At 41.9% G+C, this 12,534-nt stretch overlaps 1 protein-coding gene across 1 annotated transcript in view; it reads left to right on the top strand.

The window, feature by feature from the left end:
* lrmda (leucine rich melanocyte differentiation associated) overlaps window positions 1–11,606 on the top strand; it is a 205,185-nt gene extending 193,579 nt beyond the window's left edge. The window contains exon 7 of the mRNA XM_031726608.2: window positions 10,313–11,606. Within this exon, the coding sequence (XP_031582468.2) occupies window positions 10,313–10,392 (80 nt within the window). The 3' untranslated portion in view covers window positions 10,393–11,606. The remainder of the gene's footprint in view (window positions 1–10,312) is intronic.
* The last annotated feature ends 928 nt before the right edge of the window (window positions 11,607–12,534 follow it).

Below are 12,534 nucleotides of genomic sequence, written 5' to 3'. Positions count from 1 at the left end.
AATTGTGCAGATCTAATACATAGTATATGCATGTACAATTCTGTTAGGCAGACCTTCCAAGTACTGTATTGGATCCTTTTTGCCTTCAACAACTGTCGTCATTTTTAATGCTACAGATTTAGTGAGGTATTGGAAACATTCCACTGAGCTTAGCAAACTTAACTTTTTGAATTGATGGGGATACCATACTAAATGAATAAATAGGAGGACATATCATATATGCTTGTCAGTTCTTTGACATAAATAGCATACCCCCTCAAGGTAAATGGCACAGATTGCATATGCACAATTGCAAGTGCATTAACCAATATTAGATACTCTACATGTGTGTCACTTTTTGCAATTATTTCTAAATAATTCAATTCTGAAAAGCAAATCTTAAGTACCGGGGTTTAACTACAGATTTGACTCTTATCTTGACAACAAAATCTACCTTTCCGCATAAGTAGCATGCATGCTTGGCTAAAATCCTATGATGTCACCACACCATCACTAGAAAAATGTTGGTTTTCCTCAACTCTCTGATTTAAAACATCTCAGCAGTTCACATATGTAAGTAATCTTTTCTCTTTTTTTTCTTTCTGTATTTAGTGGCTAAATGCCATTTGTCAAGGTACCATTTTGCTCATCATTTTGCCCCTCATAATTTGACTGTCAGTGCTAGAGACAGAGGAAATGGGATGTGAAAATGAGTGTGGTCGATTGAGGTCCAACGACGAAGGTTACACACATTTTCATCTGCTACAGAAGCAGGGGACACACAAAGGCAGGGTGGAAGAGCAATGTTAAAGGATATTTTACCATGTCCTTTTGGATTAGGCCTGGAGATTGATATCTTCCAGTCAGATGAAGCTCTGATGTGAGTGATCCAGCTCTTCCATCATTGTGACATGCGGCTCTTGGCTAACGCTCATCCGTGTTGATGGGCACACCCTACGCCACAAGGGCTCTGGCTAACATACCCACCTTCCTCTTTCCCATCTCTGTCTGCCTCACTCTGCCATCTCTGTTCTTTTATTTCCATTGCCCTTCTCCCCTGTTTTCTGTCACCATGTCATGTTCAATCACTGTTTGGCTGGCCAGGCACTCAGTCGGGCAGGCAGGGAGCAGGGAGCCCCAGGTAGAGAGCTGCCTAACAGGCGTCAGGATGGGCACTGAAATGACTCTAATAATGGGGTCCCCGTGTGGCCCAGACTGGCCAGTCAGTTAGCAGGCCTAGGATGGGGACTAATAAGTGTTTGATGTCTGCAGGGGAAGAAAGTGTGAAGGAGTACAGCCAACCCTGGACACTCCAGTCAGGCAGGTGCAGCCAGGCAGGAACTGAGGGAGACGACTGTGGAACAAGACGTCAGATCAGTATTGATATGTGTCACGCTGGAGGTTGCCATGCTGTTTGTTTAAGAGAGTGTCTCAGAGTAGTACTAGCAGCCATGCAGTAATTGATGTCTAGATCAAAAGTGGAGCTAGAGGACAAGCTGATGCACCTAATGCTCAGTGAAACCAAATTTGTCGATTTTTATAGCGCGGCGAAGAAGGAAAATACTGCACAATGTGTACCTAAATTATCAGTGCATGTGTAAAACTCCGGCAGCAGTTACACTCATGGCTAAATTTGCTGGCCATCCTTGATTTGATGGAAATTACCACTGACAGGCAGTGAGGTGCCATTTTGTCCACTGATGCGTGAAGTCCATCATTGTCTGTGTAGTTGAGTTTAGTTAACATGGCACTTAGCGACTGACATTGCTTTAGAGCCAGCAAAACATTGTCATTGTCATGTCATTTATCTCTTGCTAGACAATTTTCGATGTGGTCTTCACTGAACGCCTCACTGATGCTTCTAGCTTTTTACAGTAGGCATGTGCAGCCAGACAGAGTTTCAGTGCCCTCTAAGAATAAACTGTATGTCAACCCCCTCCACACGTTTTAAGCCCTGATATGGGAGCGAATGGCTTGCCCAGCACCTTGCACTGATAAAGCCACAGCTGTCCTTTCAAGTATGGCCATCTAGTAACAAGCTACTTCCCTTTGAACAGTTTTATGTGGTTGTAATTGACCTGACAATGGGGTTCATTATGCAGTCCCTTTCATGCTGTTTTGCCTGATAATTATTATTTAATGTGTTCGGATGGAGTGCATCATTAATTCATCCCTTCCTCCAATGTCAAAGAGATGAACAGTGAAGTTATCACTCTCTGGTGATTAATATTATGCTCTTTTGTTATTGAATCCTGTCCCAGTGATTAAACCTTCATTGAGCGACTCACCAGCCGCTCTTATTAACGGCGCCATTAACAAACACAGTCGAATCTCTAATTGTAATTTTCGCTTTTTCTTTCGTGTTTTTGGTCAAAGGTTTGAACCACTTATCTGGGCTTTTCTTTTAATTAGAAGTCCCGAGCGTAATGAAGAACACAATCGATCAGTGTCAGGCTATGTGGTGTGCACGTGTGGTGATTTGTGATCCACATGCTAAGGGAGAAAATGAGCGCTTATGATTACTTGCGTCGTTAGTGCTTTCACGTGCCTTTAAGAGCGGATGAACTCTAGGAGTAAATAACCAGCCTGTCATTAATGTGCTTGCAGTTGGGTTTCTGTTGGTTACATGACAATGCATGCTTTGCAAAAGACCCTCAAAAGGGGGACGTGAGACCTTCTGTCCTCCACCTTAAACAACCTTCCTGTTATCTGCAGCCTCCAGAGCTACTGTAACTACTTCTTCTGGCTCTATATGGAATAAACGTCACTGAAATTAATTTCCTTTTTTTTTTTCTTTTTCTTTTTTTTTTTACTAGACCCCTCAGAATGGTAATCTCGTCTTCAGTCAAAATTTATGTGCCCCCGAATTCAATTTCCTTCTCGTCCTCATAAGCTGAAGGTGCAAAGATGGATAACTGACAGGCATTTACCTGTATATATGATTATAAATTTAAAGTGTTCAATTAGAGTCTTCAATTTAAAGTGTTTGTCAGCTGTAAGGGTTCAGTCATGCCTGCTAATGCACAGGTTATGTCAGGGGTTTTAAACATATGGCCCTGGGGCCAGAACTGGACAGCTCAGAAAAAATGTGAAGGAGTGCATAGACTTTTGCACTTCTCAAGTTTTATAGCTTTTCCTATTGATAAAGTCCCCCCCCCCATTCATACTACACATACTACAACATAATTAAGTAATATAAAAACAATTAAATGACAAAAAGTTCCTGTTTTTTCATGTAATTTTCTTTAAATTAATGAAAAACTTTAGATTTTATAATTACAGAACCGTCTGAGCAATGAACTGCCAGAACTTTTATTCTGCACACTTAAGATCAAAGAAGCCTTATTCTTTGAAGCACACTATATAAAATGAGTTTGACAATCCTGAGTTATGTGCACTGCATGCCGTTTTAGGAGAGGGTGTTATCCTACCTTTTGTTTGCATATATGCTTTTGTAACTCATAATCCTTCAATCACACAGCCAGCCTTCAGCGTCTGAATGTGCTATTTGTCTACCTCAAGGAGAATCATGTAGAAAAAGCTACCTGGTATTGATCAGCGCTGTTTGAGCCATGACCCAGCAACTTTCCTCTGAAAGCCCATCAGGATGTGGCAGTAGCAAATATTTCAACTCTCCATCTGTCACACACGCGCCACCCATTTTTTTGTTAAATTCTATGCTGGCCTTCGGTGTGTGTTGTTATAGCATCTGAATCATGTAGAAAGTTTCTACATCTGTCTCTGTGTTGGTCAGGGTCTCTGTTTAATACCTCACACTCAAAGAAAAAGAAATAAGGCCCTAATGAAAGCTTGTGCAGCAACAATAAAAGTAAAAGTATAATACATCACCGTATTTTATATAATATTATGAAACGGCACCATGTGCTGTGCTTTCTTTCACATTCAATTAAAGCCACTGGATGTTTTAGCATCCTATGTGGCTTGCTATTCAATGTTATGTTGTAGGCTTTTTAATCCCCTCCTTCCTGTCTCCCCTGCACAGTTTCTCTCCCTCCTTTTCCTCTCCCTTCTCCCCAGCCTCTGCCTTGGTGAAAAATGGGGCGCATTTCCCTGATAGCCTGTGTGAATGTGGAGAGTATAAATGGCTAATGAATTACAGATGAACATTGACGCAAATTAATCTTCCTGATGTCCCAGGGTTATATGGCAGCTATTTAAAAGTTTAATCAATACGCTGAAGTTGAGAACATGCAGGCGCTGCAGTTGTTTGGCCGCAGTAAACGGCCAGGAGGGGAACAGGGAAGGCATAAGCCCAGGGCATGCATCATGATGACAGCTATTTATGTTTAATGGACTAAATATTTTTTACTGGTGGAGGACAAATGTCACTTTAATTCTTAAAGTTACAAGCAGGAGATTTGTTTGGGACTGGGGAAAGATGGGTGACACCTCAGCGGTTTAAAAAGGCTAACTAATGGACATAAGAGTCTATTAGTTAAGACTGAATAGGAATGGATTTTGTTCGAACATGCCATTTTAAAGCTTTTCTGAGAAACGCACATCAAAACTAAAAAAGGAGAGGTTATACCTAAATGATGAGTGTTTAAATATATAGATTGGCTTAAGTGATTATATGGCCTCCACTTAAAGCTTTAAGACGTGCATGTTTATTTAACTTGTGATTCCAAATTGGTCATAGGCGCGGACGTGTTAGTGGTTTTCTGTGTCTTTGATTTAACCCTGTGATGTACTGGAAGTCTGTCTAAGCGGTAGCTCACCTTACAACTACTTAATACTGTTAAGAAGCAACCACTGTGTGGAAATGTCGTTTTATTCTATATGGCATCTTTTTTTTTTTCAAACTGAGCCCAGCTTCTGTTACATCATTCATTTCATCTTATTCACTCATTCATCTTATTTATATGAAATCAAGAAAGAGAAAGTATGTGCTGCATTTCCACATTCAGTACTGTGCTGGCCTCCACGTTGCTTGGTGCTGTTGCTGTTTATCTCTGGCAATATTTAAGTGGCACTCAAAAGAAAAATATACTTAGCTCATACTGCCACACATAGCCAGCACACCAGTACTAAGTGAAACAATTCAATTTCTCTCCATGGCAATGTGCTGTGTGTGCCAGCTGACCTCTCAGTGGGCTGAATCACAGTCTACTGCCTGTTAGTTTATGGGACGCAGAGGGGTTATCTATCTACCAGCTTCCCTATAGAGAGGAGGTGGCGACTCCATCTCATGACGTTGGGCTGAACTGATAAAAGGACAGCCGGAGATGGATTGTGTCCACAATAATAGCCCTGGCTCACAGCAGCCTCCGCCCAAAGCCCATAAGTCACTTGTACCAATTCTTATAGAAGCTGGCGATGAACAACATCTGACCCCATCCCCCACCTGCCCAGTGTTATTTCAGCCCTTGGAGATAATACGGAGAGTGTAATTGTGTTGTTAATTGGATTCTTCAAGTTATATTTTTTCCCCCTGATGGATTGAAACGCAGAAATTGTTGGCTAAGTCGCTAAAAAGGAGAGTGGTTACAAAAAAAAAATCAGTGAATAATCAGAAAGCAGAAGAGTGCATAGAGGAGGAGAAAGACAAAGTGGAAGCAGTTAAGACAAGAGGGGAGAATAGATGTGGAGAGGGGACAGGGCAAGAAACTAGGAGTGGAGGGAGTGAATTCATGCCAAGAATAGATAACCTTGATGTTAAAAGCTACATCCGTTGGATGTGTCTTTCTGTGACATATTGATGGCCCTTGAAAAGAGTCAAGCTGATTGTATGCAGGGAACAATCATTAAACCCACTCCATCTCCCTCCCCTCTCTGACTCCCTCCGTCTTCCTCTTATAAGTGTGGGCTGATGAAATGCTACAAGACCCACACATGCTATGAGCTAAAAAATTTGTCCAAGTCCTTTTTCTTACGCAAACTATGTCTCTTACACGATCTGCCTTCTTCCATCTGTTAACTTTTGAGACACCACAAAGCTATGTCTACTACCTCTCTGTTAATATTATTACTAATATTATTTTACATCAGATTTAACACATTTAACAGTTGATGTCTCTTGTTGGGTCACAGCATCTTTAACAGGTGAGGAGTTAATGTAGGAAAATTGCTGGAGATTAGCCCACTTTTCAGGCATTACCAACAGAAGACAATGACTGTTCAGGTATAATCTACAACCACACTTCAGATTGATGCATTTTATTATTTGCTGTACAATCATATTTCATGTATTACCACTATCTTGCCAAGTTAATACTCTTAGGCGGTGCCTCTTCGGTATTACAATGTAACAATTACAGCATAAATCTCAAACAAAGGAGTAGCTAATGCTCTCCTAAATATCCACATAAAAAAAGGATGACATTCATCTCTCCAGGTTTCTTTCCAGAAAATTATCTGAAAGAAACAAAAACATACTCTAAACTACAAAGGAGAATGAAACTTGATTAGGAATAAATTATTGTCTTTCTATTAAAATGTTTATTGGTGACTTTTTGTTGTGGTAATCTTATGCAGCAAAACTATAAAACATCCTTGATTACATCTTTGTCAGTTCTGTCTGCTGGGATCACTTTACCCCTTTGGTTATACTGTATTTTAGTATTACTAAGAAATTCTGTGTTCAACAGCAACTGTTGATGCTGTATGTGTTGATTTGGTGTTAGAGCACTGTAAATATGACGCTTGCACAGTTAGCTTACTCACACTGTGGGAGAATGGCCCATCAAGCCCCTGTGGGGAGGACACATGCTTTGGGTAATCAGCTCGCAAAAGACCAGACTTTTCTGACGATGAACCCACACTGCAGCAATCACCAAGCAGGAGATGCAAAAAAACAATTCTGCAGGCTTTTAATAAAGACAAGAGGGTTTGCGTCTAACTTGGGGCTGTATGACATACAGTATGTAGTACAAAGGGCTGACTGTTACGCCACCAGGGCATGATGGAAACCTTAGCCTCCCCGTCACTTTGTTAATCTGTCACTTTAATGGCTGCTCCCACCGTTCTCCCCGTGTGCTCGAGATGAAAGGGGGTATGAGTTTGTGATAATGTGTACATGGTTGAGAGTGTGGGTGTTGATTCGAGTGTGCTCATCCATGTCTCAGGGTACACAGAGGATATTGTACACTAGCACGTTTGGCACTGTAACACTTGTTATTAAGTATCAGTTCATCAGGCAGAGCCCCACCGGCGTGACTGTGGCCTCAGAGGGCATTATGTAAGACCGAGTTTGGCTTAGTTATTCCCTTTCCTGTCTCCAGCCACCCCATCTTTCTCCTGGTTTCTCTTGTAATAAGAGCAAACACTTGCTGTGAAGGGAATGCAGTGAACTGGAATGTGTTTATGCACCAAACACACCGCTTAATGTAGTGCTGAAATGTAGAGCTTTCAACGTTCATGTACTTTTTCACCCACTGGGAGACGGACCTCTTGCCTGTTCTTTGTTCTTTCCTTTTTTCCTTAATTTAAACTCCCACTTCTCCTATGATCGCACACAAGTGTATATATTAGCGCTGTTGTGGAGTTACAGGTCACACATTTTCCCGCGCTTTCTGATTGGTACTGGAGAATCACAGAATGTGGTCCCTCCAATCCTTCTCAGTCCCCACAGGCTAGTGACGAGCTCAGCAGAGTGTGAAGGTTTGAGGGGCCTTTGGCTTTAGTTCCTTCATCTGTGAAGGTTATCTCTGAAAGGCTTTGGTTGCAACCTACAAATATATCCCCTCTAGGTAAGCTCTTATTGGGAGCCTTGGTTCTGGTACCGCAGTGGGTAATTTCTCCCCATCGCCCTACTCCTGGAGAGCGCGAGCTTCTCGCTGGGTAAGCTGTGAATATGTGAAAAGCCCCGGTACCCATGTGATCAGAGCACTGTGAGACACCCCGATTCCTGTGGTGTCAAGCCCACTCTCCAGCCGTGGCACCTATATCCCCAGGCAAATCACGGCAGCTGGAATTCATCCCCCCGCCCGAGCCTCCTGACTGTCAGAGAAGCACATGCACACACACGTACAAACACACACGTGTATGTACCCCCCGTACACCGGGGGAGCAGGCAGGCACGGAGCTGGTCCTGGATTTTATCGGAGGTGACAGCTTCTCACACTTCAGTGTTTGGATCACCTCAAGTAGCTGGGCTATGAGGGGAAATGAGCACTGCTCCACTACAAAGTCCAGATTTAGATTGACTGAGCTTGTCCTCGGGCCTGTGGGCTTCTGCTGCTGCTGTACAGCTCCGCCGCCTGACAGAACACCCACTACCGCTGCCAGGGACTGTGTGTGTGCGTTTGTCTCTCCGTACTCTATATGTGTGCATATGTGTGTGTCGCTCGGTAGAGCCTACTTTGAAGAGTCGGAGAGAGTGGGGGAAAGAGAGCGATGTGTCAGGTTTGGTTAGAATTGAGGGTGGCATCAGAATATGCTTGGCACTAATATGGCACCAGTATCTCTGTCCCCGTCTCTGCTTTCTGTCACTTAGTTGCCATTCTCTCCTCGCCCTTGACAATGTCTCTTTGGATTATGTGATTGGACTTACCACTTGGAGCACCCCTCATCCCTCTGCGACACTGCCTCTCCAATGAGTCTCTCCTTTTCTGCCTTGCATCTGGCCTGCCCCTCCCTCCTCCCGTAATGCACTTGATGTCTATTTAGAAAAAAAATGGTGAAAGCTTTATCTGTTCTCCTGTCAGATGATCATTGACAGCGCTAATGCCACTTGTCCTTGCCTCATTTGGCGAGAGGTGACACCTAGGTACAGCCCGCCACATTCATCAAGTGGCAGTGGAAGCGATGTGACATCAACGTCTGCAAACCAAATACGGAGCTCGGGGCAGCTCTCTGCATGGACAGCACCGCCTCGCGATGAAGCAAGAAAAGCACTGCAGACCATCTTGGTTTCATCCTTTGATGTGGCTTTAATTTTAACACTTGGTTTTACTGATTTTCCTTATTGTTATTCCAGTAGATTACGTTTCTCTTGGGGTTTTTTAAATAGCTAATATCTCAATTAACTGTTTTAATAATATGGAATAGACAGATGTATATATAGGTATACATATAAACATCTTTGATAATGTAATTCTCCCTATCTTCTATGAAATAATAGCACATAAATTAAGCTTGTTTTGACTAGTACTGTAGTTTAAGCAGTTCCATCCACAAGAACTGCTGATTAAGAATAAATATGATACCTTAATGAAGAGTAATATATGCACATAAATGCGGTAGAGATGATGAAAAGCAGGATGTCCTCTTATTTGAAAGAACTGAGTAAAGAATATTTGGAAATGTTTCACATTTTTTGCCAGAAAATTTAATTTGTAATGAAAATAATCATTAAATCCTGCAGTTAATTTAATCCATAATTAGTAAAGTAACCTTAGGATAAAGTAAATAATCTTGTGTTTGCATTGAGTTATTTAAATACTTTCCTGTAATGCAGTAAATACACTTTCCTGATTAAAGTTGCATGCTGCATCTGTTGGAAGCAAATGCAAATATTCAGGTCTCTCTCTGAAACTGCCTCTTTCACCCACCTGCAAGAAGCAGAGACACACACCCAGATCAGTCCTGCCATTTAAAACTGCACGACTACAGTAAACAAAACAGTTTCGTGTACTTTCAGTGTTTCTCATTTAGAAACTCACTCAGGCTTATTTTGTGTGTCTTTAAAGTCAAACAGATAAACTGAATTTATTACCTAGATTTTGAAGATGCCTGAAGATGCCTTCAATAATAGTAATGCATCTGCATAGTTTCACGATATTTAAAAGTAGAATGGGAGGCAGAGCCTTCAGCTTTCAGGCCCCTTTCCTGCGGAACCGGCTCCTGGTTTGGATTCAGCAGAACCCCTGATTCTGCCAGAGGTTTCTTCCTGTTAAAAGGGAGTTTTTCCTTCCCACTGTCGCCAAGTGCTCGTTCAGATGGGATCGTTTTATAGTTAGGTTTTTCTCTGTATTATTGCAGGTCTTTACCTTACACTATAATGCACCTTGAGGTGACTGCTTTGTGATTTGGTGCAATATAAATCAAATTGAATTGAATTAAATGTAATTAAAAATGAACTTACAAGTTTGCTATTTCTTGGTTTCCTGTCATTCTTATAAACAAACCACATCAGAGACGTGCTCTGAGGGTCTTGCCAACAGGTTGAAAACTGCTGTTGTTAATCTGCGAATGACACTGCAAATGCACTGCAGTTATTATACTACAACCTAGAAACTGCTGATTGTTTAGTTTTGACACTAAAATCTTTATGGAAATGCAGTCCAGTTGGAAACAGTGGTTGCATTTCAATGTGAAAAGTACATACAGGTACTAAACCAAACTGACTGAACTCTCCTCTTTCTGTTTTTAGGAGTATTCGCCAAGTGTCGCTACATCTACTATGGCAAGCACTCAGAGGGCAACAGATTCATCAGAAACGATCAGCTCTGATGGACACCCGCTCAGCCGTAGACTAAGAGACGGACATGGAAGACAGCAGATGCTAACAGAAGGACGGGAGGATCAAGTCAGGCTTATTTATTGAATCCAGTGGTGATATTTGGTTCACCTGATCACCTGATCTGGAAAAGAAAAGATTTAAATTCCTGGAAAATATGTTCCTTTATAAGAGGAAAGTTTCCTTTTTTTTTAATTTGTTGTGTTTTTAAAGATCATATTGCAGCCCCATAGTTAGAGCCTCTTTTGCTTCTGCCTCCCTGCATGCAGCTCAGCCGGAGACACTGAATGACATGATTGCCTCTAAGCATTTGCAACTGCAAAACTCGAGACTGACAACACACAAACACAAGAGCACAAGCCTCTCCCTCTCTCTCTCTCTCACACACACTTACACACACACACACACACAGTCAGTGACAAACATACCCAGCCAATTGCGTTCTCTTCCTTGACAGCCATGATGGATCACTTGTCCACTACCACCACTAATCAAGGGTGAAGAGGTTATGGTCACACACCTGGGGCCTGACACGGACTCATCTCTTTCATTGTGTGTATCATTCGCACACACACACACTCACATCTTCTTTAAACAGCATTTCTACAGCTTCATTAAACATTGCTGTGATTTTCAGTCGACACCCGAGGCATGATCAGTGTGTCTTGTTTAGTTTGAGGCAGAATTTTGGGGGGGGGTTTTGTGCTCATGTGATTTTTATTTGGTTATTTTTATCTTTTGGTGTCTAAAAAAGAGAAAATCTCTTCCTGAAAGTCAAAAATCTAATAACTGAGAAGATTCGGTGAGTTTAGTGTGCACATTTTTGTTTGTTTGGAACAAAAGAAGTCGTACGAAATGCAGCTTAAACATAAAAATAAAACATTCCAGCACCAGCTTTAATGAAGAATAGGATTGCTCTTTCCAGGTTCATGTCTGAAATGTTGCTCTCTTTTATTGCTTTACAATTTTCAGAATATCCAAGCCAATGTAATAACCAGTGTTTTGCTGCATGAGAAATGTTTACATTTTGTTATTCTCTTTATAATTATTGTGGCTTACTACTGTGGTATTGATCCGTTTAATGCCCTCTCACAGCAGCAGGTCAAATTTCTAAGGCAACAAATTGAAATTTTAATGTAAATGATGTGATAAATCTGATCTGATGTGAAATTGTATTAGCAGGATTTAATTAAATGGGTTGAACTAACACATGTCTCTTGTCAATTTGTTGTGTAGTTTAAGGTACTACGATGCTTTCACATTTAATTCCCTCTGCCGGCACTTTAAACTGTGTCCTAATGATGAAATGTCCATCACATAGATATTTTTTTCCTGCATAAAGCTTATTAAAGATGTCAGTGACTGACAAAACTCATCTGTCATCAAATCATAAGGCTTGATTACTTACACTTTAGAAGTGATGGAGGTGAATAAACCACAGTGGTGAGATAGAGGCTTTATTTATTTGGGACTTGAAAGAAACCATGTTGAGCTTCAGTACAGTGTGTCACTCATCCACAAACGGATGAAGAAAAGGTCAGAGATAGCCTCATGCAATGTTTGTTCACTGTGTCTCTTTCAGTTCGTCTCATATTTCTATTAGCTTAAACATTTGCACTAGTATACTATAGTGTGTGTGTGTGTGTGTGTGTGTGTGTGTGTGTGTGTGTGTGTGTGTGTGTGTGTGTCTGCTTGCTTGTATGTGCTCGTTCACTTCACAACTTTCAACAGGACTGTGTGACCATATTCCAGATGACATGCCGTTCAGGAGCCTGGTCACTAGTGCTGGCGTTTCAAAATGACAAGGTTTATTTGTCTGTGTTTTGATATGCTCAGAGGAAACTGGGGCTGACAGCCGGAGGAGGCAGGAAGAGGGGAGCCACAACAAGTTCCCCCCGCACGACACAAAATGTCATCCTTCCCCTGGCTGCGGCGCACGCCCAGCCATCCTGCTGAAAAGAGCAGACATTTAAAACTTTGTGACATGTGTCACAGGCACTGCCATTGAGCCAGTGCCACTGACGGAGCTGGAATTGACAGGCCCCGAGCCACCGGAGCTGGCTGGGGGACACACCGAGTTTGGTGCGTGTCACTTCCCATCCTCGTCAGGGATGCATCCCGAGCTGCCACACCAA

The sequence above is a fragment of the Oreochromis aureus genome, linkage group 13 (genome assembly GCF_013358895.1).
Source record: "Oreochromis aureus strain Israel breed Guangdong linkage group 13, ZZ_aureus, whole genome shotgun sequence".
In the NCBI taxonomy this organism is placed as follows: Eukaryota; Metazoa; Chordata; class Actinopteri; order Cichliformes; family Cichlidae; genus Oreochromis; species Oreochromis aureus.
Note: the sequence above shows the minus strand (reverse complement) of the source record. Positions and strands in the feature narration are given on the sequence as shown.